Genomic DNA, 27,284 nt, shown 5'->3' on the forward strand with positions numbered 1-27,284 from the left:
TTCTCGTAACAATATAAATGAGTGATTACAGTGGTGAAGGATTGCAGGGTGAAGAAAAATTTTGCCTTATTTGTTTTTTTTTCTCCAGCGTGCAGCTGACAGTGACTAAAGTCGAAAGTGGGGGGCTCAGTAACCCCCCTTCTAACTTTTCTCGGAGAGGAATGCTTGCCCCCCCCCCCCCCCCTGGCTAATACGCCTATGAATCATAATCGTGTAACGAACCGTCCACGGTGCTGTGCACTTATCGATAAACTTTCTCCAGGTGTGTACTCTCCTTGCACTCACCACGGCAACTGCTCCGACTACAACGCCATATGCAACTTCACCTTGCAGCTGTGTGTGTGCCCTGGAGGATACAGATACAGTGACCATTATTGCAGGTACATGGGTGAGTACCGAGTTATCCAAAGTATGCTCACACCATAGTTTTGGGGACAGCTGTAGTGCCCTCTATCTCAACCTCTTTACAGCAACCCGTTTTATTTTATTCAGTCATACCATTAACCCTCACATGAGGGTCATTACAGGGAGGGTGCACAAGATTACATAAATATTTAGGGAGCATTTGTAAGGTGGATTCTGTAAGATATAGCACACTTGTATAAGACACCTAGTTACATGCTTTTCACTCATAACATTTCCAACATAATATTTATGACATATGAAACATTTATAGGGAGACAATTATTCATGAACACTAATAATCTGTACATTTTCAACAAAATGCCCGTCAAGAGCAACCTCAAATTCACTCAAAATACTTTTTACACCACATCATTCCGTGATACATTCCACATTTTAATAGAATCAGAGAAAAAAGAAAATTGGAATACATTTGTTCGAACGCGTATTGGTTGTATGAATGTACTGCGTGTTGTTTTGGAAACCTCTTGTAAGATCACGTGAAATAATAATCCTTGTTTATTTTCACCCCTGCATGTAAAATCTGGAAAAGCATTTTCAATCTCTGTTTCCGCCTTCTTAACTCTAGCGTTTATAATTTACATACCTTTTATATTGTCAGTTACAGAATCCCTTCCTCGATATTTCGAGCAGATGAAGCGAGCTTAGATTTTCTGAATGCGTTCTAGTTTATTTTTTAAAACCATTTGATGTGGACTCCACACGGCGGTAGCGTATTCCAACTTCGAATGGGCACACGTTTTGTAGGCAAGCAGCTTGATATCGTTCGTGGTTCAGCCTAATTTCCTTCGTAGGAAGCACAACTTTCGTTATGCTGACTGAAAAATGTTTTAGATATAAGTGCGCCAGTTCAATTTATCTGTTATAGTTATACCCAAATATTTAAAACTACATACTTTAACCAGCATATTATCACCAATGCTATACGCAAATGGAAGCACTTCCTTCTTTTTTGTAATGTGTGTGTAAGTGGATTTCTTAATGTTAATTTCTATACCCCATTTAGAACACCATAAGTTTAAGGTTTGTAAGCACTGTTTGTTTTTAAGTTCATCTTCTCTTAATGATACCGGACAATAGATTGGGCAGCCATCTGCGAATAGCCTAATTTTTACTGGTGGTTGGACAACTGCTAAAATATCATTTATGTATAACAGGAAGAGTAGGGGCCCTGAGGCACTCCCGAATACATCTCCTGATTTTCCGAAATAGCATCTCCCAATCTAACTGCTTGTTGTTGATTGCCCAGATAAGCTCCGATCCAATTGAGAAGATTCGCACTGATACCTACATTGCAAAGCTTGAACAGCAGTTCACGGTGCGAAACTCTGTCGAACGCCTTTTAAAAATCTATACATACAACATCAATTTGCATACAGGCATCTACAGCAATACACGAGTCATGAATAGTTTCGATCAGTTGTGGGACAGTTGAAAGGCCACTGCGAAATCTATGCTGAAAGGGACATAGTAATTCATTTTGTTCTAAAAACTGCCGAATATTTTTTGCCACTATATGTTGAAATAATTTGCAACACACTGATGTAAGTGAGACAGGCCTGTAATTGTTCAGGGTTGTTCTATCACCGCATTTAAAAATTGGTACAATTTCTCTACGCAAATCTTGAGGTCTCAGTTAAGACTGCAACATGGGGGCTGTATCTAATCAACAAGAATTCTAAATCGGTTGCTTTATTCATAATACTTCGTGCATTCAGTGAAAGAAGTCTTAGCTACGCGCCGTGCCAGATGATTTTATGCCACTTGCATCTGTCGATTCTGGCAAACTCTAGTTAACGACGAGCGGACGTTGCAGAGTCGTGGTTACGTTCCTTTTTATTTTTTCGTTGCTTGCATCGACTACGAATGTTTCGTTTCTGATCCCACTGATAGAGCTCACCGTTCACTTGCAGCTTGTCATGAATCAGCTTCAGTTTTACTCCCTTCGCTCTTTTGGTTTCGCAGCTTTGCCTTAACATTTTCCTCGCGTAAAAAGTTTCCTTCGCGTATTCATTGCTAACACTAATGGTTGTCCCTTTTAACTTTCCAATCTTTTAACACGTGTTCCTTTTCATGGTGATTGTACAAATTCATGGTGACTCGTCTTGAGCTGTTAGATTTTCGCTTGCCGAGCCAGCGAATTCGGTCAACGGAAATGACGTTATTGCCCAATGTCACATGAAAAAGTTTATGAACAACAGCTTCCGTCAGCTCTGACTCGGTTTCACCAGAATCTTCAGATAGGCCGAAAACGAGTAGATTATTACGTCTACTCCCGTTTTCGTAATCAGTTAGTTTCTGTTCTTGTTGCCGAACTATCATTTCCAGACTGCTAATTCGCTCCCTCATTTCTTCAATAACTTTCAGAGAGTCCATGAAATTTTCAGTTTTAATACTGATATCGAATATATCTTCCCTCATACCATCTATTTTAGTTTCGAATGCTGTCTGTTTTTCTAAGATTTGCTCTAACATCTCAGCTGTCTTCTGCCCCGGGTTTTCACCAGACTTTAAAAGCATCAACACTGCAGACCAGCAATCAATGACACAAGCAATACAATTGTGAGGGCACGGCAATACTTACAAAAATCGATTGTCGCTATGATAACATGCGGTATTGAGAGGTAACGAACCTGCATAAACTGCAATGCTGACTTAGACATGTTGCCTGCAGGCCGTGTGCCGTGCCCTCTGAGGGTTCCTTGATTGCGCTGCTCCTTTTCTAGGTGAGGTGTTGATAACGTCACTGATGATAGACAAGCCATCCAGGCGTTGCTCACTGGGTCCTTATAAGTGCCGTCGAAAGGCACCCGATTTGTGCCGCTAGCTGACATCGATGATGGGTGATCCACCCACCTCACAGTTTCCTGATGAGACTCATGAGAAGGTAGCCAGAATGTTCCGCTCGCAGTTGCCGCTCCCATAATCCACGAAAATGCCTTCATAAACAGCAATTCCGACTTAGACATGTTGCCTGCATGCCATGTGCCGTGCCCTCTAAAAAAGTCGTTCAGTCAACAAACTTTAAATGGGTCTTAATGAACTACAGAGTCGTAGTTGCGAGCCGAACCAACGTTGGGTCCGGAAGATTATGGTTCGCGGGCATTTTGAACAGCCCTTAGTTGTTCATGAAGATCGTCGCTTTTTAGAGCTTCCTCCCAGTTCTCCTGTTTATTAAAAGAGGCATTTTGTAACGCCGAATATTGCCATGACATGACACTCAGGGCAGTGTGGATTGGTGTCCGGAGCAAAGCGACTAAACCTTCTTCTCGGCGAAAAAGATCCCGTTTGTAACATTCTCAAGGTGGAAGATTGAGGTCTGGTCATCTTTGGATGTGGGAGTGGGAATTTCGTACGCCCAAGCTGACAGTGCTTCGAAGAGAGAAATAGGTCGGAGTTACGCTCCCAAGCCGGGTTGTCAAGCGTATCGGGACCATCCTCGCGCTTGGTCATCAAGTAGTTCATTCGGGTTAGGCTTGCTGGGATGTAGCCCATTGATTTCCATGTGCGCCGGGAGCCACGTGATAGTGTGAAAGGCATCAGGTCGTCTCACTCGGTGTCATTTGCAAACAGAATCCGAATGTTTGAGACACAGGCTCGTAAAGTTTCAACAGCCAAGCTGTTCTAGCTCGGCGTGTGGAATGTGTGATCATGCCCGAAAACTGTCATCATCATGGACGGGTATTTGGGTGAAATACGGCATGTAACCCCGATACAGCAAGAGTTCGTTAATTCGACCCTTGTTAATTAATTCAGCAAATCGAATGACTCATCTAGGCATCTCCTGATCTCGTCTACAACATGCATTGGTTAATGACTCGCGTTAATTCGGTTGCATTTGATCGCAACTCGGTTAATTGGGACGGTCCGCGGTGCGCCACGAGCACGAAAGAGCGGAAACGACGTTCGCAGACAACCGGAACGTTGGGGCGCTGTGTTTTCTTCATCATTAAGGGACCATGATTTTGTGCACATGCAGATTCGGCATTGTGGAGCTTCATTTAAACATGATTGAATGCGCACACAGTGTCAAAAATTGCAAACATAGCGGAAGCTGCTCTAGATTAACTTTAAGCCGTGATCCCTTCTTAATAGGGAGGTGGTGTTAAAATATATTCAATGCATTCCCAACTACAAAGACACTTTTTTAGGATTCTTGACACCCTTGTTTTTATTTAGAGCAATAAGCCTTATAATATTTACAGTTAGATGCGTCAGTACTCCTTTAACTACCTCAAAACATGCTCTGCACCGCCTCCTCCTATGTTCTTTTTAAATCCTTCTTACTTTTTTGTAGTTTTTTGGCAATGTACTGTTTTACGTTTGACGCGATATCTTTTTCGAGTGATCTGTTAAGAACGTACATGCGTAACGTCATCTCTAATCTTAACACGTTGCTGATCTTGTTATGTTAGCTCTTGATGTTGTACACCAACTGTAATGCAATATTTTTCTGTCCCCCCCCCCCCTAAAATAATGCCCCAGGGCGCTGTAGGTATCTAGATGAATAAATAAATAAATCACTAAATAAATAAATAAATAAACAAATAAATAAGTACATTAGGATCATGTAGCTGTGCACAGCATTGATTGATTTATAAGTGATACGCAAGGAACAAGCTACAACATGCACTCATGCGAGTAATGAACCTTAAAATATATAACGCTATTTATGCTCTAAAACACGCTTATTTGCATGGCAGAGTTAACGCAATTAGAATGGAAAGAAATCAGTAACTTGCGTTTGCTTGCGTTTCTTTTATCGCGACTCCATGAAGATTATTTGCTGCTTTGCTCAAGAGCTCCAGCGCAGCACCCAATTCTTATCTGCTGAAATATGCTGTTTTTATTTTACATATCTGATAAATTTAGTTTGGTTTTGAACACATTGTAATCACTCTGGGCCGACTTCTGCGATGAGCGATAAAAAGCAGGGGCTTCTGGTTCAAATGAACTGTTGTGGATACCGACGCGTTCGAATCATTGGGAGTTTTCGCCGATAGAAATATACAGGGCTGTACCATGGACCGGGGCGGCAGTTTGAATTAACTGTAAGCTATATTTAACTGCATTCGGATTAACGAGCTGTGTTTGTAAGATAACAAAAGTGGAGCAGGAATAGGGAATTCACTTATGGCTGCTCTTAGGAAGTGATCTGTGGAGCCCATTTCCTAAAATAGGTCAAGAAATGCTTACAGCACACTGGAGTTTGCCATCAGTGCGTTGACCCTTGTGATGCAGTGTGTGCTGCGCATGCAGGTGGCCCGGCGGACAACGTTGGCATCTACCAGGTGACTCTCGTTGTGGCTGCTGTCTTCATGGTTGTTGTGTTTTCGGTATTCGTCGCTTGCGTTGTCAAGAGGTGAGTTTACAATTTCATTTACTCCTTTCACGCATTACTTAAGTAACACAGGGTAGATCCCTCCGTCATAGGAATCTGTACATCGCAAAAGTGAAGCGTGTCCTTCCAGAAGTCATGGAACATTTTTTCGACACCGTTCAAATAACGTTTAAATAGATGCGACCAATTACATGTGCAACGCAAGGTACGAATGTCAAAACATAATTTGTGTAAGACGTTGTCTTGATGACAGCCCCAGGAAATACAAGGCCTCTACACCTGCGAATGACAGTTCTCACCTGCCAAGCCATTGCTGGTATACTGCGGGTGCACTCTGTGTTTGAGCAACACTAGTATTTTGGGTCGGCGGAGCACGAAGACACAAAGAAAAATTTTGAGAGCGCTCTCCTTAAATTGAAGAGACGAGTTTTCTAAACGCCATGGTAGTAAAAAGATTCTGCAGCGTATTACGACGCATAACTTTTCTGGTATTCGAATAAATCAGTTGTAAGTGTCAGCCTGTACCGTCGTTGTCTTTTAACCGTGTCTTGTGTTTCCCCACTGGCTCTTCCATGTTTTGACTTCATTTCATTGATGGCATGCATGCGTTGGTACATACTCGTTGCGCTTCGCTGATGCCTGACAAAGACGAAAATGCAACAAACGGAACCAAATCAGCGTAAAGAATGAAAATAAAAAAAATGCACGAGAGCGAGGCGCGTGAATGAAATGCGCAATATTGAATAATCACAAAATGTGCTATAACAAAATATTCAGAGGTTTCTCAATATCTGGCTTCTTGCGCTGCCTAACCCCGTTAGAAAGTTGTACGTGACCGAATGAACGACTATTTTTTTTATAACCGTTGCAACACTGCACGCTTGTTGTAAACAAAATTTAACTGGACCTGACATTGACTTTCATGGCGGATTAAAAAAATACAGACCTCTTAGAGTGTTCCGGACCCTATAAGCCTTTCAGAAGCAAAACTGCAAGCTGGCCTAGTTGGAACTTATTCATGGAAGTACTTTGCGAGGAACACACGAATAACGGAGACACGCAAACAAGCGCCTGGCGTGTCTCCTTTCTTTGTCCCCGTGTGTTGCGTGCAAAGCACTTCTATGAACCCGTTTCAAGTAATGAACCTGACAATTGTGATGACCTCGCTACTCACCGTAACGAAAGATCACCGTGGGTTCGGGCTTAGCGAGTCACAAGACCGCGTCTCCGTCGCCTGCTCACGGCTTGCGCACTGTCCTGCGCGCGCTCATCTAGCCTAGCGTTTAGCTTGGCGCGGCAAGGCGGTGCTCGATCTTAACAATTACCCACGAACACTTTATGGCCTTTGGCGGCACCCCTAACACATTGTAACGTCCGGGACGCGGGCAGCAAAAGCTCCCACATGCGGACGTTCACCAAAAAGGGGAGACCGCGAGAGCGTCGCAGTTGGCAATGGCGAGCTTTGACGTGTTGGTGGTGGTAGTGGTTGGAAGAGAAAGAAGGTGCTTGATTTCTGCAGCCCCGGTAGGGATCACGGTGCAGCGCCTTTGACATGCCGGGCGGTAAAAGGTCCCTCGCGGCTATGCTGCGCACTCTCACGATGGCCACTGGACTGGTCAGGAGAGTTAGGGTAGAGCACTGTAGTTAGAGAAAACCTCGTACGGTGAGCCTCCGGCAAGTGCGGCTTGCTGTAGTACGACTACGTCAAGCACTAGGCACCGCTGCATACGGAACCAGAGCTAGCACTAAAACACGCCCGCCGAGGATGCCTAGATGCCTGAGGCCAAAGGGGACGCGGACGAAGGAAAACACGTGCTCACCGAGCGCCGGCCAAGGAGGCAGAGCAGAGCACGCACGTGACTCGGTCTCGTCGACTCTTGCAGCCCTGTGCAACCTCAAGAACACGCACCGCGTGGATGGCTACGACGACGGGCTCGCGGCCCTCACGGCTGACCTCGATGCCACCACGCAGTCGATCACCACTACGCCCATCAATCCCGACGTCGACCTGCACCTGCTCCACTTGTGGGGCGCTAGAAGGGGACTGGCAAAGCGTTGGGAGCGTCAGCGCCTAAATCGTAAACTGAAACTTTGGATAGCGCGTATCACGTGACAAGCCCAGGAATACGTCCAGACTCTCACGGAAAACAATTGGAGGGGATTTTGTAATCGTTTTGCCGGCAGCCTGAGTACTGCTAAGATATGGAACATTCTCCGAGAACTTATAGACCGATCGGCCACGAAGACGCAGACTCAAAAACGGTTGCATGCCCTCACTCATTCGTTTAGAGACTCTCCTGACCGTCTCCTGCATGAATTAAAAGCACGTTATATCCCTTTTGGAGTGAGTCCCCAGTATCACACGTACCAATATGATACAGATTCGCCCAGTGCCCTAGATGCTGAAATCACAATTCAAAAGGTCCGCTCCGTGTTAGAAGGTATCCGCAAGAATTCAGCGCCCGGTACTGACCACGTCCGGTACACGACTCTTCGAAATCTCAACGACGCAGATCTTATGCGCCTGGTGGACACGTTTAACGAGCATTGGCGGAACGGCACGCTACCCCAAGCATGGCGACATGCGGAAATTTCCCTCATCGCAAAACCGGGGAAACCCATCTGCGTCGCAAATTTACGACCGATTTCCCTTACGTCATGTATAGGCAAGCTCATGGAACATGATGTCCTGCGGCGCTTGCAGCGCCATTTCTCTAGAGCCAGTCTTTCTTCTCGCATACGCAGTTCGGCTTTCACTCGCACTTATCTACTCAACATGTGTTGCTCCAGTTGAAAGTGCAGCTCCTGGGTCCATCGCGGGGTGTCCAAACCCGCGCTTTGCTTGCACTGGAGTAAGTCGGCCTTTGACAATGCGGAGCACGACCTTATTCTCAGCAACCTCGCCGAATCGCGCTGCGGCGTTCGCGTTTATAACTATGTCAGAGCCTTTCTTCGTGATTGCACGGCAACAATTATTATAGGCCTGCATCGCTCGAGCATCATCCACCTCCCAGACAGAGGAACCCCTGAGGGAGCTGTGATTTGACCAGCAATATTTAATATCGCTATGCCAGGTCGCTCTAAACAACTTGACCAAATTGAGGACCTGCACCATGCCATCTATGCCGATGATATCAAGTTGTGGACGTTTTGGTGTTCCGACGGCGAAATTCAAGACCTGCTTCAAAGAGCGGTAGAGGTCGTGTCAGACTATGCTCGACGGGGTGGCCTCACTTGTGCTCCAAACAAATCTGAGCTCCTTGTCTTTCGCGGCCACCGTAAAAATCCGCCAACCCACATCAATGTTCTCGTCAAAGGAACACCTATCCCGCAGGTAGAGCGATCACGCATCCTTGGACTTTACGTTGAAGCAGATGGCAGGGCAAGACACACCATCTCCATGCTCTCCCGCCAGATGGAGCAGATCCACGCCATGTTTCAACGCGTAAGTAATAGACGGTAGGGACTTGGGGAGCGGGACATGCTTCGACTAGTGGATTTGTGCATAATAAGCCGCTTCAGTTATCACCTTCCATTTCACCGGCTGACGCAGGGACAACATCAACAGGTGGACACACTCATCCGTAAGACCATCAAGGTCGCTCTGGGCGTTCTGCACTATACACACGCAGCGCCTTTTGTCACTAGGAGTGCACAATACCCTCACTGAAGTACTCGAGGCCCAGTGAATTAGTCAGCGCCAACGCCTTCTTCTCACACCAACAGGTAGACAGGTACTCTACAACCTGGGTCATCCAGTCCCCACTGAACCTCCGGAAACGCAGGGTACTTCCGTGCCACTCGAAATAGCTCAAGCGCCTCGCGTACATCCTCTGCCACGCAACATGCACCCTGTAACATCAATCGTCCGTCGGCGGGCTCGGGTGAGATACCTGAATCGCACTCTCAGTGACGTTGAGGAGAATAGGGTCTACTAAACGGACGCGGCTCGCACGACAAATGACATACAGCGGTGGTCGTTAGCGGCACTCATGAGATCGTAAGTGCGGCCTCAATATCTTCCCCATCTACAAATTCGGGCGAGATCCTGGCGGTTACCTTGGCGGTACAACACACCTTGTGCCTCCCCGCAGAAACATACTACATACTAACCGATTCGCCAGTGACATGTCGGACTTTTCTAACAGGTCGCAGGATTCCCAAAAGCTCCCATTCTATTCTCTTACGCACATCCAAAATTGCTTCACACAACAGCCGAATCATACACCTGCTCAGGACTCCTGGTCATGCCTCACTGTCGGATAATGAACGCGCTCATGCCACTGCTCGAGAACTCACCCTCCGAGCGGCCCCGCGCAGTGGCGGCCAATGCAGAGCCAGGTTCTTCACTTCTCACATATCACGGAGTCACACAACATTACATACGCCAAAGACCGCAATACCAACTCCAACCAGACTCCTTCACACGCGAGGAGGCTGTCACACTTCGCCAACTGCAGACCCGAACTTTTCCGAACCTCCACTTCATGAATAAAATATGCCCGACTCGTTATACTGATGCCCGTACAGGCTGTGGCACTATCCCCACAACTTTTCACCGTTGAGTGCTGTGCTTCTTAATTCCCTCCCCTCTCTCCTTTGGTCCACCCGTACCCCAGAGCAATGGGAAGGCACACTTAGTGACGGTGCCGCCGAGGTCTGTCGGGCCCTCATTCCCATGGCCTGGGGTGGCGCAGAGGTTACCATAGGAGTCCTGGAATAGAGACCCTTCCCGTTTTCCTCGAGTTTTCATTCTAAAATGTTTTCATCATCAACGCACCGCGCCCGCGCGGCGCTCCATCTATTGCCAAGCGTCGTCACAAGAGTGCGGGAGAAGGAAAGGGAGTGGCAATGGTCGCGGGCGCGCCCCAGATCCACACAATAAGGTCTTCCTAATTTTGTTTTGTCCAACATAGCTTTGAATTCTTTCAATAACCTTTTTACTTTGGCATACCAATCGCTCATTTACTTCCTCAGGATCAGATGTGTACTGCGCGCTGTCTGTTCAGGGTCGCTGTCGGGATAGTATGCGTTATTCGGATCAGCAACCCTTTCTGGCGAAGTTGCTTGTCGGCAACGAGGGGGAAGGGGATGAAAAAAAAAGCAGGATTGTTTACAGCCGAAGAGAATGCATTCGGTGAATTGACAAATGCATGGTTACTTATAATCAACAGATATACTTATCATAGAAAACAGTAATTGTAATCTGTAAGAATAGGCCTATTATAAATATTCGTTATAATTTATATAATCGTAAGGTGTTATCTAGATGGCTAAGTGTGAAGATCGGAGACAAGCAGTCTTTCTTTGTTCCTATCGAATGCCATTTTAGGTTAAAACTGTCATGTCGGTAGGAAGGCGAGAGGAAGTTATGACGTCGAGCAGTGCGCCTCAGTACTGCCTCGTGGGCCGCGCAGGTTGACAACTCCTGGTATCAAACTCATGAATCACGATCCCGTCTCGCGCGCAGGACGTGCGAGCGTTCCAGGGAGCTTGCAGAGAGGATGCGAGAGCTGTCCGCAGATGTGTACACGGTCCCCGCTGAGTTCGAGGGCTTGGAGAGGCCGCCTTCTTACACTGAAATTGTCAAGATCGACAACATGGTGCGTTATACACGTTTCTCTATTCTGCCTCAGTAATGTCTCGTGGAATTGGCTATCTGGCGAACAGTCGGTCGTGTAATGGGCGGCACTCACTGTATCCAGGTCAGCTATGCCAAATCGCTATGTACCTCAGTTCTTATGGAGTATGCTTGTGTACGACGTTGTTGATGACGTTTTGCTACGGTGCAGTTCAGATTGTCTTACTTTAAACGCACACTCAGAGAAACACTGCGTTATTTTAGATGGATAAATTGTACTTGCAGGGCTCTATTGTTGTTAATTTCGCACGAATTTACTTCCCTGATAATCTGCTGAAATTCGTCGAGAACGAGCAGACTTACAGGACTTTTTTGTCTCGCCCGGACGAACGCATGATTTTTCACTCACAATTCATGACGCCTACCGGAATTTTTCAAAACGAGGTCTTAAACGCTATCACGTTAAAAAAAGGGAAAATTTTACAGAGTCCGGGTAAAATCTGGGTGACACGAGGGGTTTAACGTGGCCTACTTCCTTGGCGTAGACTAAGCAAAGTCGAACCACAACCTGTCACAGACTATGTAAAAATGTCCCCACTCCAGCGCCAGCACTAATAGTGCAAGTGGAACCCCCGTTCATGGCTGTCGGCAGGGTTTCCTCTTGGGAGGTGCAAGCCAGAGCGCATGGCTCCTGATGGAGCGCTGGTGTAGCTTCAGTGAGGACAGGTGAGGCTTGAGGGGGCCACTTGTGCACCCCCTGCCGACAGCCTCCGTTTGAAGCGTGGACCTTTCATCTTCTCGCACTCGTCTCGCGCGGTGGGCAAACTTGGCGCGATGGCTGCGCAGACCGTCTCCGTCGATAGGCGCGGCTGATAAGCGACGGTGCGAAAAGTTTTTCGCGGACATCCGACATTTTACGTCGAGCTTTGAGCGCTTCGCACTTAAAACAAATGCGGAGGTGGCGGTGTGCGCTAGGTTGCGACGGCTGCTACGAATACAGGGGATAAAAAAAGTCTTTCTTTCGTCTCCTGCCTGCAAAGATGAATTTGAAAAGTAGGCATGTAACATTATGTGCTTGCGGGAGTATAGTCTGTGGCTCGGTTGAAATGTGAGGCTTCCAGAGATTGGCGTTCGTGGCTGTTGTCACCAGCGCGTGCTGTTCTGTGCGGAGTCTCTCGCTAGTCCAGGGTGAGCAGTTCGTTTGATTCGCTGTAGCGGTGTGGAAAAGCGCTAAGATATATTTGACAAATAACATAGCAGGTATAGGACGGGCGGCTAGAAGAATCAGCAACAGCTTGCTAAGAGCAAAGTGCTGCTTGATTCACCGAGAAACAAGGACAGGCTTTAGCACGCGCGCCAGGCATTTCGAAAGAATGAGTGGCAGTTTATGTCTGCCCTTAAATCAAAATTGCACACGACGTGTGGAGGGGAAACTTAAAGGATTACAAAGAAACTCCGGACGATGTTAAGGACTACGCAGCATGCATTATTAGGCGTAACTTTATTAGACGCTCACACAGAAATAGTTGAACTTTATTATTGGCAAGTGTGCGTTCTCTTCGCGCCTAGCAATGTGACTGTATGACCTGGTAAATATCACTTGTTCTCGTCGATTAACGGTAATTCGTGCGTATTGAGGGTGCTGTCGGTGCTGCCGCGTATTCTTATTTCACTGCCGTGTTGTTTTTTGTTGCACCACCATATTATTATTCTCTAAACCATAGTCAGTACCCACAGTGGACATAAAATCACGTCTAGCTATAGACCTATTGCATGTTCGTAAACAGCGGTAGGCGCCGTCGACGTACTGAGGCGTTTGTAGCGATGCATAGGCTCTGCCCAGCCCGAAGCTCGCCCTTTATTATCACGTGACAACTGGCGCAGCGCTTCGGAGAGTCTTCCACGTGCCCTCTATGACAACTGGCGCAGCAGCTGCAGCGCTAGTTGTCACGTGATAATAGAGTGTGGTTGTGTGGTGGTGAGCTTTTGGCTGGGAGGAGCCCACTCGCCCCGACGTCGCTACAAGCGCTTCATTCTTTTTACAAACAAGGAGTAAGTCGCCAGTTAAACCTTCCGCAAAGCCATGCACTTGCGCGTGTCGGGATCGTACGAGCAGCCCGCCTTGGAGAGGTACATGCTGGCGCAGTTCTTCTGCTCCCTGCCGTCCTGGCGGGCTCTCTCCTCGGCGGCCTTCTGTTCGGGCGTCCTGCCCGGCTTCGATAAGTTCTGGCAGCCGCCAATCAGGGCGTTCATCTCCTTCGACCGCTTCGTCTTGCGGCACCAGCGCAGTGCGTTGTAGTTTGCGCGGCAGTGGAAGTAGCTGCATGTGTAGAAGTCCAAGTGATTAGTCAGGCACGCTCAGTATACGAGCTACACCGCAGTGCGTGGTTTTACCGGCGCGCCGATTGTGACGTGTCCTCAAGTTAGCAAGGAAAGTTTTGGCTGCGACTGCGCATCGCCTCCGCTCGCATAAACACTCGCCCCCGTTTCGCCCTGTCGTAATATCAGCTTCCAAAATAACTGCCTTCGTGGCTTAGAATTTCTGCTCAATAAAAAATAAGCTAGACAAATGGTGAAAGGTTCCTCAAAAAAAAAAAAAAAAGACGAAGCCGAGGCTGAAAGGAAGCGTTGGGAGTATGATTCATACGAACAGCCAGACTCTCTCCGATAACTTGAATCCACGCCACGATCGCAGTCAGTGTACGTACAATCTTTCGGTGCGCCGGACCACGGGATCGCGTGGTGTGTAGCTTATACATAGCGTGATGGTATACGTAGCCCGTGCAGGGCGCCCTTTTTTTATTTTTCAGTACCAGTGGCCGTGACAGTGCAGTTCTATCAAATAAAAATCTGATCCGACATTCAGGCTCGTGTATTTTCACACGCAAGCTCTGCATCCAGGAATTGATGTGACTAAATAACCAGAGCTCCTTTATTACATTTCAAATGATTTACCTGGGAGCAGTTTTTATGTTGCATATTTGCAGCCCGTGACCATTAATGGCGTACCGATATTTTACAGTGCAAATGTTGCGTGCAATTTGAAATATTCATAATTGAATTTTAATGGTGACATAGACACGGACGTTGCTCCAAGCGAAGGGAAAAAAAGACACTCCAAAACCGGAGCTTCCCGTCAGAAGAAGGTGACGAAATTTAAATCGAGGTGCGTCAAAGCACATTCTAGGCCAAAAAAAAAAAAAACGGAAAGTTGTCTAGTATACATTCGTACACCACTTATCAAGGGGTATCTGCTTGTCGGCGTCTAATGGCGTCAGGCGTGTTCACTGTCTATTATGATTAGGTATGTGCCACAAAAAATTGAGTATATACCAGTATACTCGCCACCTGTACACTAAATATGAAGAAGGCAGCACTTAGTCCAACGGAATACGAGATTATATTGTAATAATGGGACTACAAGATTATACTGTAATGCTACACTTACTATACTTAAATGTATTGGCTGAGGTTGCATGTGAAATACTTACATTTTTTTACTGTTCAAGCTGATGTGGCTCTTTGCTGATGGTATTGTATATATTTATTGCTGCAGTCTCGAGGTAGCCTTGACCTATCTAGTTTTCAGTGTATTATTAAGTTTTTGTTTTGTTCTATTTTTTATGACTTATTTTATGTGCCACTTGAATACTCGTCCCTCCTCAGTGCGATGGTCCCGAATGAGATCGGCAGTAGTCTTAAACAAAACAAAACAGTCGAGCGGAAACACCCTTCGTGCAGCTTCAGGCTTTGCAGCTGTGTCTCATCCTAGAAACACTGCATGCTTTCCCGTTAGTGAAACTCTTTTTCCGACAAGCTTCGCCCAGTTTTCTTTTTGACCTGTGGTGCTTGTCCGCTTTTTTATAAACTCCATCTGTCCGTCCGTCCGTCCTTCCGCACCTGCTGAGTGAGTCATCAAACTAGGCAGTCATGTACGAGCAAGGAGGGAAAAACAAAATCTCGGCCTTAGGATCTTCGCCCCTAAAAATTAGACACATCTTCCCGCAAGGGAATCTTGATGGGCTAGCGAAGCAGCTAGGAAGGACGTGGATTTCTTGAGCCTTCGTCTCTTCAGAAGCGGCGTTTCTGTCGAGCTTGCACGGTTTAGGATCGGCTTGGCGCCTGCGCCGCTTCGCGGCAGGAACTCGAGCGCGCCCAGCAGCAGCTGTGGATGAGTCAGACTGCTGTTTACCACTCATACCGATGCGTTCCCATGAAGTGTCACTGAAGGAATGCGCGCGCTACGTTCGCAACTACGCGCAACTTATGGCAACTAGGGACCAACCTGGTTGCTTTAGTGCTTTTTAGCGAATGTTTCAAGAAATATTCCTTAAGAAGTGCGTCTGAAGTAGGAGCGGTAACTAGAGTTGACGGCGTCTCGCACGGGAAACAGGGTCGAGCGTAGGGTCCAGCATGTGGAGCATTTGCATCAAAACTTTGTTCAGATCATTCGCGGCGTTAACTAGTATGTAGCAAGCACATAATTTTTATTAGTTACGTTGTAGCCACTATATCCGGCGTCATTTAGCGGTAGCACGCTGTTTCCGTCCTGCGTCTTGAATTAGTAAGGCGAAAGTTTCATAAGCTTCGTCAAACGGGAAAAGTGACCGTCGACGGCGTAAACACGATTGCCAACAAAGATCGCATGACTTTGTTCATGATGTGAAGATGCGACATCATCATAACATTGCAGATGGCCGAGATTTGGAACGCCATCATGACATATGACGAGGACCGGATCCAGCCCCTCGATTTAGAGGGGGTTGGTGGCTCAGTTGAAGTAAAACCGGCATGTTTCTTTTGTTTTCAATGCAAATGCATATAGTCGGGCTATATCAAGCACCCAGCGTTGTCCGCGGTAGTGTCCGCGCGCCGGCAGGTGCTATCTATCCGCTCTCTCTCCCTCTTTTATAGCCATAGCCGCGCGCGAGCTCTTATCTTCGCCCCTAGCAACCGGAGCATGTGTTGCGAGAGAGTGTAGGAAAGGGTAGGTCGAGTGCTCTTTCTCTCGAAGATTGCTCTTTCCCTCTCTCCTCTCTGCGCCCCACTCTCCCATAGGCTCATTCCTCACTCTCAACCGTTCACTGGCTGGGCGCCTCTCAAGGACATCCAGAAATGTGTGCTCGAAACGCCGTTGTGAAACGCCAACGACGAGCCCAGAACGCTGGCACCCGATTCTTCCGTCCGCTCGCGCCTCACTCTCGACCGTTCGCTGGCTGGGCGCCTCTCAATGCGATGGCAGAAGTCGGCCAGGAGAATGTCTGACGGAAACAGTACGCCTTCTCGGCGCAAAAAATGAATTTGCATTTTTCACGATTCCCTTCGGGGAGGTAAGGGCATTTTTTGGTTGTTACTATCACCGCATGAGCCCCATCACTGCATAAATGTTGTTATTTAGTGCTGACTGAGGTTCTCGTTTGTCCTAATCAGTGATAAGAAGTGAAAAACAGGCACTGAAGGGAGAGGGTTAGACACACACGTTTGTGGGAGGTGGCAATCACCCCTAAAGCCTCTCCCTCGGGAGCGACCGGCGTTAGTTGCTCCGTGTTCCACGCATTGTTCACGTTTCCCTTATGGGTCCTTGAATGCACATGATGACGTGATCACATGACAATGTCGCTCTGTCGAACAGATCACGGAGGCAGTGCGATTCTAGAATGTTGCTTGTTGGGTGCATACTCGAAGAAAGCAACTGAAATGTCAAAAAAAGGCAGAGAGTGGATGGTGCAGAAGCCACATCTGTGTCAGTGTCTCTGCTTTTGCCTCTCACTTGTTGCAATTTTTCGACGTTTTAGTGGCTTTCTACGAGTTAAAGTGCAACACTACGTGACACACAGAAGCCACCAGGAGTACGATCAATACAACCGGCTAAGACGAAGATAGCTGTGGCCTTCGAATGTGAGCTCTTTACTCTTTTCGTAGTACGAGTCAAACGTTTCGTGGCCATGTAACACTCACAGGTCACAGTTTGGGCACTCCAGGTTAAGCATGGTGCGGTAGGTGGCGTACATGATGAGTGCAACGCAGGCTCCGTCCAGGGAGAGCAGCATCCACGACCGGTTGTCAATGCACTTCAGGAAGCCGCGCCAGTTGAAGTAGCGCCGCCGCGTGGCAGCGCACTCTGCCTCGTGGCACACTAGCAGCAGCACCAACGCCACACCACGCCACCTGGCGCACTCTCCTCGGCTCTGCCCTGCGCCACATAAAGTAGTTGCTAGTACTGGAAACTGCGTCGTCAGTGTTGCACACTCCTCTACATACATCTTAGAGTTTCTTTACATGCCCACCACGGTGCTGTAGTAATTACAGGGGCGTAGCCAAGGGAGGGGGGCTCAGATTTCTTCAACTTTCTTTTCAATTTTGCTTGCATATATATACACGCGCACCTATAGACAAACGCACGCGCGGACATATACATAGTGTGGCTGAACCTTTATCTCCCGCACCGAAAGGAAAAAAAAAAACATTTCTAGGTAAGCCCCTGAGTAGTTATCGGTCTCGACTGCTAACCCGTAGGTCGCGGGATTGATTCCCGGCAGCCGTGGCAGCATTTTCGATGGAGATCAAAATGCTTGAAACCCGTGTGCCCAGGTGCACGTTCAAAAACACCAGGTGTTTTCAGGGGCACTCTATTATACGGCGTCCCTCATAATCACATCGCGGTTTTGGGACGTTTAACGCCGATGATAATTATTAATTAGTTTTTTGTACTCCATGGAAATACGGGTCCTATTTTGTTCTTAAACTGGCCGTTGAAATAGCTAGTGTTGAAAGGTGCCCTTTTTATTCCGCACAGAAAAAGCGCAGCTCCGCCCACCAACATGAACGAAATTTTAATGGCATAAGTGTCCCTCGCGCCATAATTCTTCGTTTTGCTAAGTATATAGCGCGATGTGTACCCAACACGCTCACCTACATATGTCTGCCCACTTTGTTGACGCTGCGGCTGATGACGGTGAGTAATTATGGTTATATAAGTGCCGTGCAGTTGGTAGAAAGCTTTGATCCACCACACGTGATGCAGTTGAAATTGTTTGACCCCTGGTGCGATTTCTACTCTTAGGCCCCACACAGTTTTACATCATAGTAAGACGGTAAGTTGGGCCAGTTGGTTAGGATCCATCGTGAACTTACTTATAGCGCAACACCAGAAAAAAATACAGGACAGGGAAGGAGCAAAAGAGAAAGAAGGCATATCATATAAAGTTTAGGGGTAGTAAGTGCGTTAGTGAACCATCCGTCACACTGCATGAAAAAGAATTAAGTTATTTAGGCCAATCTTGTTTATTGCCATGAGTGTGACAACGCTACCTCGGTGCACCTCGTATTCTGCGCATGTTGTGATGTAGGCTGCCAGTACCTATATATATACTTTTCACCACGTTTTTTCCCAATAAACAACAGTTGTGAGTCAGCGCCATCTTTTCTTTCTTTTTTGCTCCTTCCCTGTCCTGTATTTTTCTGCTGTTGCGCTGTAAGTTCATGATGGACAGTTTTACATCTCCTGTAACGTGATCCCTTGCCCAACACGACGCTTGCCCCGCCGCGGTGGGCTAGTGGCTAAGGTACTCGGCTGCTGACCCGCAGGTCGCGGGTTCGTATCCCGGCTGTGGCGGCTGCATTTCTGATGGAGGCGGAAATGTAGGCCCGTGTGCTCAGATTTGGGTGCACGTTAAAGAACCCCAGGTGGTAGAAATTTTTGGAGCCCTCTACGGCGTCTCTCATAATCATATGGTGGTTTTGGGATGTTAAATCCCACATATCAATCATCAAAACACAACACTTGTCGAAAGTATTGTTTCGTCCGGAAAAGTACGGGTGGTCGAATAATTGGTACACGCATTTAGTGCCTAGGTTCGATTCCCTCCCGAACACCTCCTCTCTCTCTCTCTCTCTCTCTCTCTCTCTCTCTCTTTTTTTTTTTACAGCGTAAGCTGTCATGAGTTCAAAACAACAGTTAACCTTGGTAACGTAGTTATTTGCCGCAGCTGGTGTCCATCGCAGCTACGTGGAGCAAGGCTGCTAGTTAACACCGCTCTGAATCCACTTAGTGTATCCATTCCATTCGAGGTTGATTTGAACCGAGGCTTTTGGCGTGGCAAGCAAGTGCTCTACCACAGAGAAACACCAGTACTTTAACCTTGTCCAGAAGAAAATAATTTACAAGCTTATGAAAATCCTGGGAAGTATTATTGGTAATAAACATTTTCTTGGCGCTATACGCTAGACAAGTTTATACCACTACTTCTCTACCAGGCACAATTTGTCAACTCGTAAAAAGTGAACTATAGTAGACGAGAAATTTTAGCAAGTGTGTTTGTTGAGTGGTTACCGAGTATATAAATGCAATTTCGTGCCGAGATCGCTGCCCCGATTTCACAGGGAGGGTATGTAAAGAAAACCTCGCCCAAAGATGGACTAACATTCAGAGTATGCGCTTTACACTGCAGTTGCTTCGATATTTACGGGTTTTCATTATGCATAATTGGGAATTAAGTTAGCACAGGACGACGCGTTTAACGTACAGTGAGCCAATGATTAACAGCTGTCCATATTTACATTTGTTTACAGATAGCACTTACCCATGATAGTATAACCACTTTTGATGCTGTGGCGTCGCTTAGCTGCAGTAGAGCCACACGGCTGGCGCTGACGCGGTTTTGCAATGACGCTATACAAAATAGTCGTACAATGCAAAGATGCCAACCCGAGACGACAGCTGTCTCGTGCTGGCCTGCTTTGATTGATGGATGGACAAGGGCCGGTACAACAAGAGCTCGCACTGAGTTCCTCCGGCTGTTCAGAGCTGTAAGCAAGATGTGGACCGGCGCAAGAAATAGGTACTTGTTGACCGTTTCGAGGCAATGTAATTCATTAAAATTGTAGCTATAAAACGACTCATTCTTGAGTGCAGGAAACAGCAAGTATGCGCTGATGAGTGGTGAATCAGCATCTCGTCTTTACTTTGTGCAAAATAAAATACATGATGAACATTAACGTTCCAATACCGCAAATGATTTTTAGAAACACCGCAGTGGAAGGTTCCGTAAAATTTGAGTGCCGAGGGTTCGTTACTGTGATATCAAATCTACGTAAACTAACCACATAAACAGTTACGTGGTTTCCTGGAAACACGGAGGACGCATTTCTCCTCGTTAGAAATGCACCCGGCGTGGCTGGCATTCGCTCCCTCCACCTTCGGGTCAGCAGCCGGACCATAACGGCTAGACCGTCGGGACTAGTAGGCACAGAAACGGAGACAAAATTTCCATTCCCATTTCTGATGTCGCTATTCCACGATTACAGAATAATTATGTATATACCAGAGGAAATGCACGAAGGTTACTATTTCAGCTTTGAATTTCGCGCCTTAACTTGAGCGCGTGAACGTCAGTCTGACGTCACAAATCTGACATTATTGTGTATTTTGCCCAAATGTCTTCAATGAGATTGCCTAAATCTTGCGACATCAATAATTGGCATTCTTTCGAATGCTTAGAATGCAATATCAATCAGTTTTAGCGAGAAACGATTACGTAGGCCTTATCACATGCCATCAGAGTCTGTGACGTCACGGCTATCTGGTGCGCGAACATGAAGACAGCGTCGCCACTTGTACATTGCTTTCTTTATCCCAGCGTTTTTTTTTTTCACTTATCAGTCGTTTTCTCGCGGTAAAAGCGGGGCTTTCGGCATTGTGAAATTGGTGTTTACTAATCCGAGAATAAACGCCGCCGTTAGTGTCCCTTTTTTGAAGGCATAATAAAGACAAGAAATGAGTTAGAAATATGAGGTCAGACAATTACATGAAAAACTATGTTTCCGTTGATTTCGTGATCGTGAGTTTGTTGGTCTATATTGTTGTGGATCCCAGCGCTGTACACCAGTTGTTGCGGCTCTCGGCGCTGTTCACCAGTAGTCGCTCCGAATCCCAGCGCTGATCACCAGTTGTTGCATACCGAGGTCTGCCCGGTCTTTTGTGGTAGCGTGGTGTAGCTTCGGGTTGAGGAAACGAACGCTGACAAGATGGGGATACGAAAAACAAACAGGTTTGTAGCATTATTTACACGTATTTACAGCAAAGAAGGGCTAGTGGTTTCACAGACCACGAGCGAGGTGGATGAACCGTTACATGGTTCAAGGCGACGTCCCGCACTCTGCGGCGTCGTTATAAGCCCTGTCGGGCTCCTCCTTCTTGAGTGGAACCCCAATCACACACACACAACAGGCGAGGGGTACGAGCATGCACGTGAACATCCAATATTGAGTCGTGATCACTGCACTGCAAGGTGGCGCCAGCGGGGCTCTTCCTCGTCGTGTGTGTGCCGCTGATCGAGGGGTCCCAAGCTCCTGACAGCAGACATCAAACGGTCCGCCGATCTGTCCGCTCAATTAGCAGGGCAATTTGTGGCGGCGGCCGCGGTTTCTTCCAAGGAAGATGCTGTGTTTGTTGTCCTCTCTGGAACGGCTTACGGCGTCGTGACGACATGGCGTCTCATCGTCCGGCTAGCAGGGACAATACCTGGCGGGCATAGGCAGCCGGCCAATCGGCTACTTGTTTGGGGATTGAAAGAGTGCCGCTCCCCCGTCAGCTCTGGACGCAGGTTCCGAGAGAACTGGGGTTCCAGGCGTGGGAGCGCTGCCCGGCTACGCGTCTCAGCGACAGCATGGCGCCTACTGACGACGGTCATAACAATATGTAACATAGCTTTAAATTGGGAGCGCGAAGAAAAGGAAGCACAGGAGCTGCTGGCGTCGCCCTCCTCTTCTTGCCATACGCTTGACCTCTTTTATATTTTAGTGTGTCTCTCTTTTCTTGATTCCTTCCTTTCTTTCTTTACTCATTCTATCGTTCATCAGAGTTATCGGACACATCGCTGCACGGGAGCGAAGCAGACGGTGAAGACGAAGAGGGCGCATTCATGGCGATTGATAGTTTTCTGGTGTCGCCAAAAAATAGCTCCGTGGTAAAAGTATCGCGCCCAGATACTGTGGCATCACAAGCTTTCATAAAAAAAAATCTAGGTGTATTTATTCCCCGCCAAGCCCTGAACTCGACAGATCCGAAGCGGTAGCTTGGAGGCGATTACAAACACAGACGTTCCCCAAGCCCGCTCTATTTAGGAAGATATACCCAGACGTCTATCTAGATGCAAACTGTGTGGCTGGACTCACACATCACTTAGGCACATCCTGTGGGAATATGAAGTTTTAGCAGAAGAAAATGAAGTCTCCTCAGATGAAGCTGCGGCGCGGTGGACGGCCTCGCTGTGCAGCTCCACCGGATCAATTGTGGCATCCAGCAAGCCCATGAGACGGCGAGGAGACGGGGTCTCCGGTCGTCTTCGGGGAAGACCTATGCCCAGACCACGAAATTGCAGAAATTTTTAAATAAAGTTGTTACCACCACCAAACATGAATGATTGCACCATTGTGGCCAAAACAAGAGCTGCGCGAGAAGCAGGGCGAGACAACGCACACGGCGCTGTCCTTCATCTGTCCCCGCTGCTCGCGATGTTGTTCTTCATGGCATCCGATCACAATCTGTTTTATTGTTATGTGGGCTAATCATCTTGTATAAACCATTAAACCTGAGAAATTCTGCCACATTCCGTCGAGCATTTAGTTTGTAATTGAATATTCTTATAAACTCGTGACCGGGCTGAGAGTCTATTCGAGCGGGCACACCTGCACACACGTGAGCCGTGATGTAACAAGTAAAATATATATATATATATATATATATATATATATATATATATATATCATCATCAAGGGGCTCATTGACTAATTGACTAAAACCAACTGCCTGGTTCAAGAGGCGTCAGTCACTGTCACGAGCATATATATATATATATATATATATATATATATATATATATATATATATATATATATATATATATCATCAAGGGGCTCATTGACTAAAACCAACTGCCTGGTTCAAGAGGCGTCAGTCACTGTCACGAGCATATATATATATATATATATATATATATATATATATATATATATATATCATCAAGGGGCTCATTGACTAAAACCAACTGCCTGGTTCAAGAGGCGTCAGTCACTGTCACGAGCATATATATATATATATATATATATATATATATATATATATATATATATATATATATATATATATAAAAGGTGTTTCAAGAAATGTGTCCAATTATTGGCTTAAAAATCAGCAAAAAACGCTATTTGCTCACTGTCCTCACAGTTGCATTTTCTTTAGCGGCACACGTCTTATTATCAAGAATGAAGAAAGACATCATTTGGAAATTTACTTAAAAAAGTTAAATTATTAACTTACATTTATAAATATATTAATAATATATAAGCGTGGTGGTGCCTTTAGTAGCTCCGTTGATGGGGTTCCGCCGGGACCAAGCTTTGACCCAAAGTGACCACTTCTGACGCCTTGTACCGCGCTGAATGTTGGGCAAGTAAGGACTCAGGCAACTACACGATGGCAGGAACAACGGATCAACAAGGGATTTATTGTCACGTTTTATATTGGCGAAATACGTGGTAGCAATTCTATTGGGATAAAGCAAGCAGTACGATACATGCGCATGCCTGATACAGAAATAACTACGAATTAATGAAATTCCCCTGAATTCTGCGGCGAAACATAAACCAACGGCCAGAATAGCGCAACAAGCAGACGGCTCCAATGACGTCATTGTTCAAAACAGCGGTTACAGGGCTGCAGTTCTTCCCATTTCGAAAACGAATGTACGTCATGCGTGTTGTAATTATGAACGCAGCCCACACCCATACAATGAAGTCGGTTGATGCTTGATATAACAATGCTCCCTTATTACAGTTGCGCTCTTTCGCATTTTGATTTCGCCACGGAATCGGAGAGAACATCATTATTTCGCAGTTATTACTAGAAGGCGCTTTTCAGAAATCTCAAAGCAGCAATCGGTCTTTCGCAAAAAGTACTTTAACTCTCTGATTCGACCCAACTGTCTAACTCCACTAATGAAAAGTTAATTACTTTAACTTCCCTATTTATCATTCCAAACAATATCTTCAACCCTCTTAAAATTCCTGCCACTATAGAACAAGCAACTTCAGACAGCGAGCAAATAGCGCCTTTATAGCGCCTTATATATATATATATATATATATATATATATATATATATATATATATATATATATATATATATATATATATATATAGAAAGAGGTCGACAAACGTGCGAACACACAAGTTTTACTAACGTTTCGGCAGGTGGGCATGTTTATATATATATATATATATATATATATATATATATATATATATATATATATATATATATATATATATATATATATATATAGGCAGGCATGGTGGTTGAATGGCCATAGCGTTGCATATAGTCAAGTAGATCCTCCGTGAGCGGTCATGACGTGGTTTATTTCGACGTTTCGGCCTAGAGTCTGGCCTTCATCCTGATGAACGCCAGACTCTAGTCTGGGAGTAATAATTCAATGGACCAGTTAGTCTTCGTTAAGGTATGGGATATGGCACAACGGGAGCGTTGTCAACAAGGATAAATATATTTATTTCCCAACAGTTCCGGGAGGGGTCCTCCCTTCATCAAGGGCACAACGGGAGCGTTGTGCCATATCCCATATATGTGTATATATATATATATATATATATATATATATATATATATATATATATATATATATATATATATATATATATATATATATATATATATATATATATATATATATATATTACTTTTTTGTTTTTCTTCAGATTGCCACTGATATTCAACGATTTCATTAGCTTATTGGTGTACATATAATTGTATAATTCTACAGAAACTAATCATTCCTAAATTTTGTTTATTTTTAGTGGTCGTGGTACACTTTCGTTAATTTCATTTAAAAATGAAAATTTTCTCTGATATTAACAACTGGTTTCATGGCCGATTCTCCATAGTTGGTGAGCCAAAAATCAAGGAACGGGCAAGGACTCACTCAGCGGGTGGTGCTATTGTGAGTGACGTCATAATGACTTCAATATCACGCCACTGACACCACAATAAATTCACAGCATATCCACGGAGTGAATGATGTTGAGTGGGGTGAAATGTCCGTCGGTTCATCTGTCTGCCTAACTGCCGGTCCATCCGTAGGACAGACAGACAGACGGACGGACGGACGGACGTACAGACAGACAGACGGATGGACGGACGGACGGACGGACGGACGGACGGACGGACGGACGGACAGACAGATGGACGGACGGACGGATGGACAGACGGAGGATGTGGCCAGTGGACGAACGATTCATGGTTTACCGATAATACCCTCCGAAGCTTCGCGCCATCCATCATCCTTCACTCCGGAAATGCTGTCCATTTTTTTTTGTTTTTTTGTCTAAGCAGTTTCAATGTTTTTACTTTAGTGTCTTATTGACGAAAAACTGCGCGACAGCAAGAAAAACGCAAGCGCATTTTAAAATAGGTGGGCCAATCACAATCGAAACACGTTTATCGTTTCGCAGGTGTACGGCGTGCCACCACCCGCCTACTCGACTCAGCCGACAGACCTCGAAGCGCCTCCACGGTTGCCTGCTCTTGTGTGGCTGGCGGCCTCTCGAACGCCGCGTGTCGATGGCGATTGCTCCGTTGCACACGGAGGATGTGCAACATGAACTTGCCGTTCCTCGATCGAGCTCCGAGTCAGTGATGCTGAAGGCACGACGCAGCTTTTAGCTTAGCATAATGCCCTCTCGATCGAGCCTGACGGAACGACTTCCTGCTGAATAATTTTAGTAGCCTTAATTATCAGGTGTGCGAATATTCGAAAAATTAGAATCGCAGCCTCTAGCGCGCACCAAATAATTTTCGAATATTCGTACCGATGGGAAAGCCACAGAAGAGTGAAGCGTTTGGAACAACAGGGATCCCTTTTTTGTTGTTGTTTAAGCATGATTGATTAGCCAAACTGCATGCAACCCACTTGACTTCCTGCGGGATTGTTGGTGCTACATTGATCGCTGGATTATGTCGTCCTTGGTTAAAACTTGAATACTCTAGTCACCGCGGTATTTATTCTTACGGTTATAAAATATCTCGGAACGCTCTAGTCGCTTCTGTATTCTAGCTTACTTCACTTAATTGTGGTATTTTTGTTTGTCTATAAAAAGGCAACCGTAATTTTACGTTGGTAAAATTTGCGAATATCTGCTTTAAATAAAATGATGTGCAATTCTAGGGATGTCTTCGAAATGGCTCTCTTGCTATTCAGGCAGCGTTAGTTTCAGTTCCAACATTCACTATTCACGAATCCCCTACTGATCAGCCGTTGTTCGTATGCCGAGAGCTACGAGCATCGTCACAAACGTGCTGCTTCAAGAAAGCCCCGAGGAAGCTTGCGAGACCGCATATTGTCGTGCATCGAAGACTCAGCCGATTTCTTCACATATTGTGGCTGCTAATTGTTTTGTCATTCGTGAGCGTGACACCTTGTTGTGCTTTATATTATGTTTTCTGAAGCTATAAACCATAAATAAAGATGTGACATTAATCAGAAGTCGCAAGTTACGTATGTTTGTATTTCTTCGGCATAAGTTCGCCTCTCCCCCCCCCCCCCCTTACGAAATTGCTTCCGAAATAGTTTTCCGAAATCGCCCCCCCCCCCCCAAAAAAAAAGTTTCACCTTGAAGAGTCTTACTGCCAAAGATTTCCTTCTCCATCGTTACCAAGTGGAATCTGCTGAAAGTGCTGTGATTACGGACGCCCACAGAGAGCCATGGGCCGAGCCAAAGACGCGAAAAAGGCCTCGACGCCATCAAGGAGCCGGCTGATGGCTACAAAAATATATAACACAAGAAGATTACCTTGCTGAGTCAGCGATCAACTCTCGAATTTTAGTAGCCACACTACCACTTCTTATTTAGCTCATACACTGCAAT

The 27,284-nt window shown here is 46.0% G+C and overlaps 2 protein-coding genes across 3 annotated transcripts in view; one reads left to right on the plus strand and one right to left on the minus strand.

Annotated features, from left to right (window-relative positions):
- LOC119175045 (uncharacterized) overlaps positions 1–26,462 on the plus strand; it is a 40,247-nt gene extending 13,785 nt beyond the window's left edge. The window contains exons 2-5 of one of the 2 annotated variants that reach the window (XM_037426222.2): positions 263–388; positions 5,683–5,785; positions 11,235–11,367; positions 25,872–26,462. In XM_037426222.2, the coding sequence (XP_037282119.2) occupies positions 263–388; positions 5,683–5,785; positions 11,235–11,367; positions 25,872–26,021 (512 nt within the window). In that variant the 3' untranslated portion in view covers positions 26,022–26,462. The remainder of the gene's footprint in view (positions 1–262; positions 389–5,682; positions 5,786–11,234; positions 11,368–25,871) is intronic. The other variant, XM_075894803.1, reaches the window with a different exon arrangement.
- LOC119175046 (uncharacterized) lies at positions 13,259–20,060 on the minus strand. The gene is made up of 3 exons (XM_037426223.2): positions 19,928–20,060; positions 17,304–17,538; positions 13,259–13,665 (listed from the first exon to the last, which is right to left on the minus strand). The coding sequence occupies exons 1-3, from the start codon at positions 19,929–19,931 to the stop codon at positions 13,410–13,412; spliced, it is 495 nt and encodes a 164-aa protein (XP_037282120.1). The 5' UTR covers positions 19,932–20,060; the 3' UTR covers positions 13,259–13,409.
- Positions 26,463–27,284: the final 822 nt, after the last annotated feature.

The sequence above is a fragment of the Rhipicephalus microplus genome, chromosome 5 (assembly GCF_043290135.1).
Source record: "Rhipicephalus microplus isolate Deutch F79 chromosome 5, USDA_Rmic, whole genome shotgun sequence".
NCBI classification, from domain to species: domain Eukaryota; kingdom Metazoa; phylum Arthropoda; class Arachnida; order Ixodida; family Ixodidae; genus Rhipicephalus; species Rhipicephalus microplus.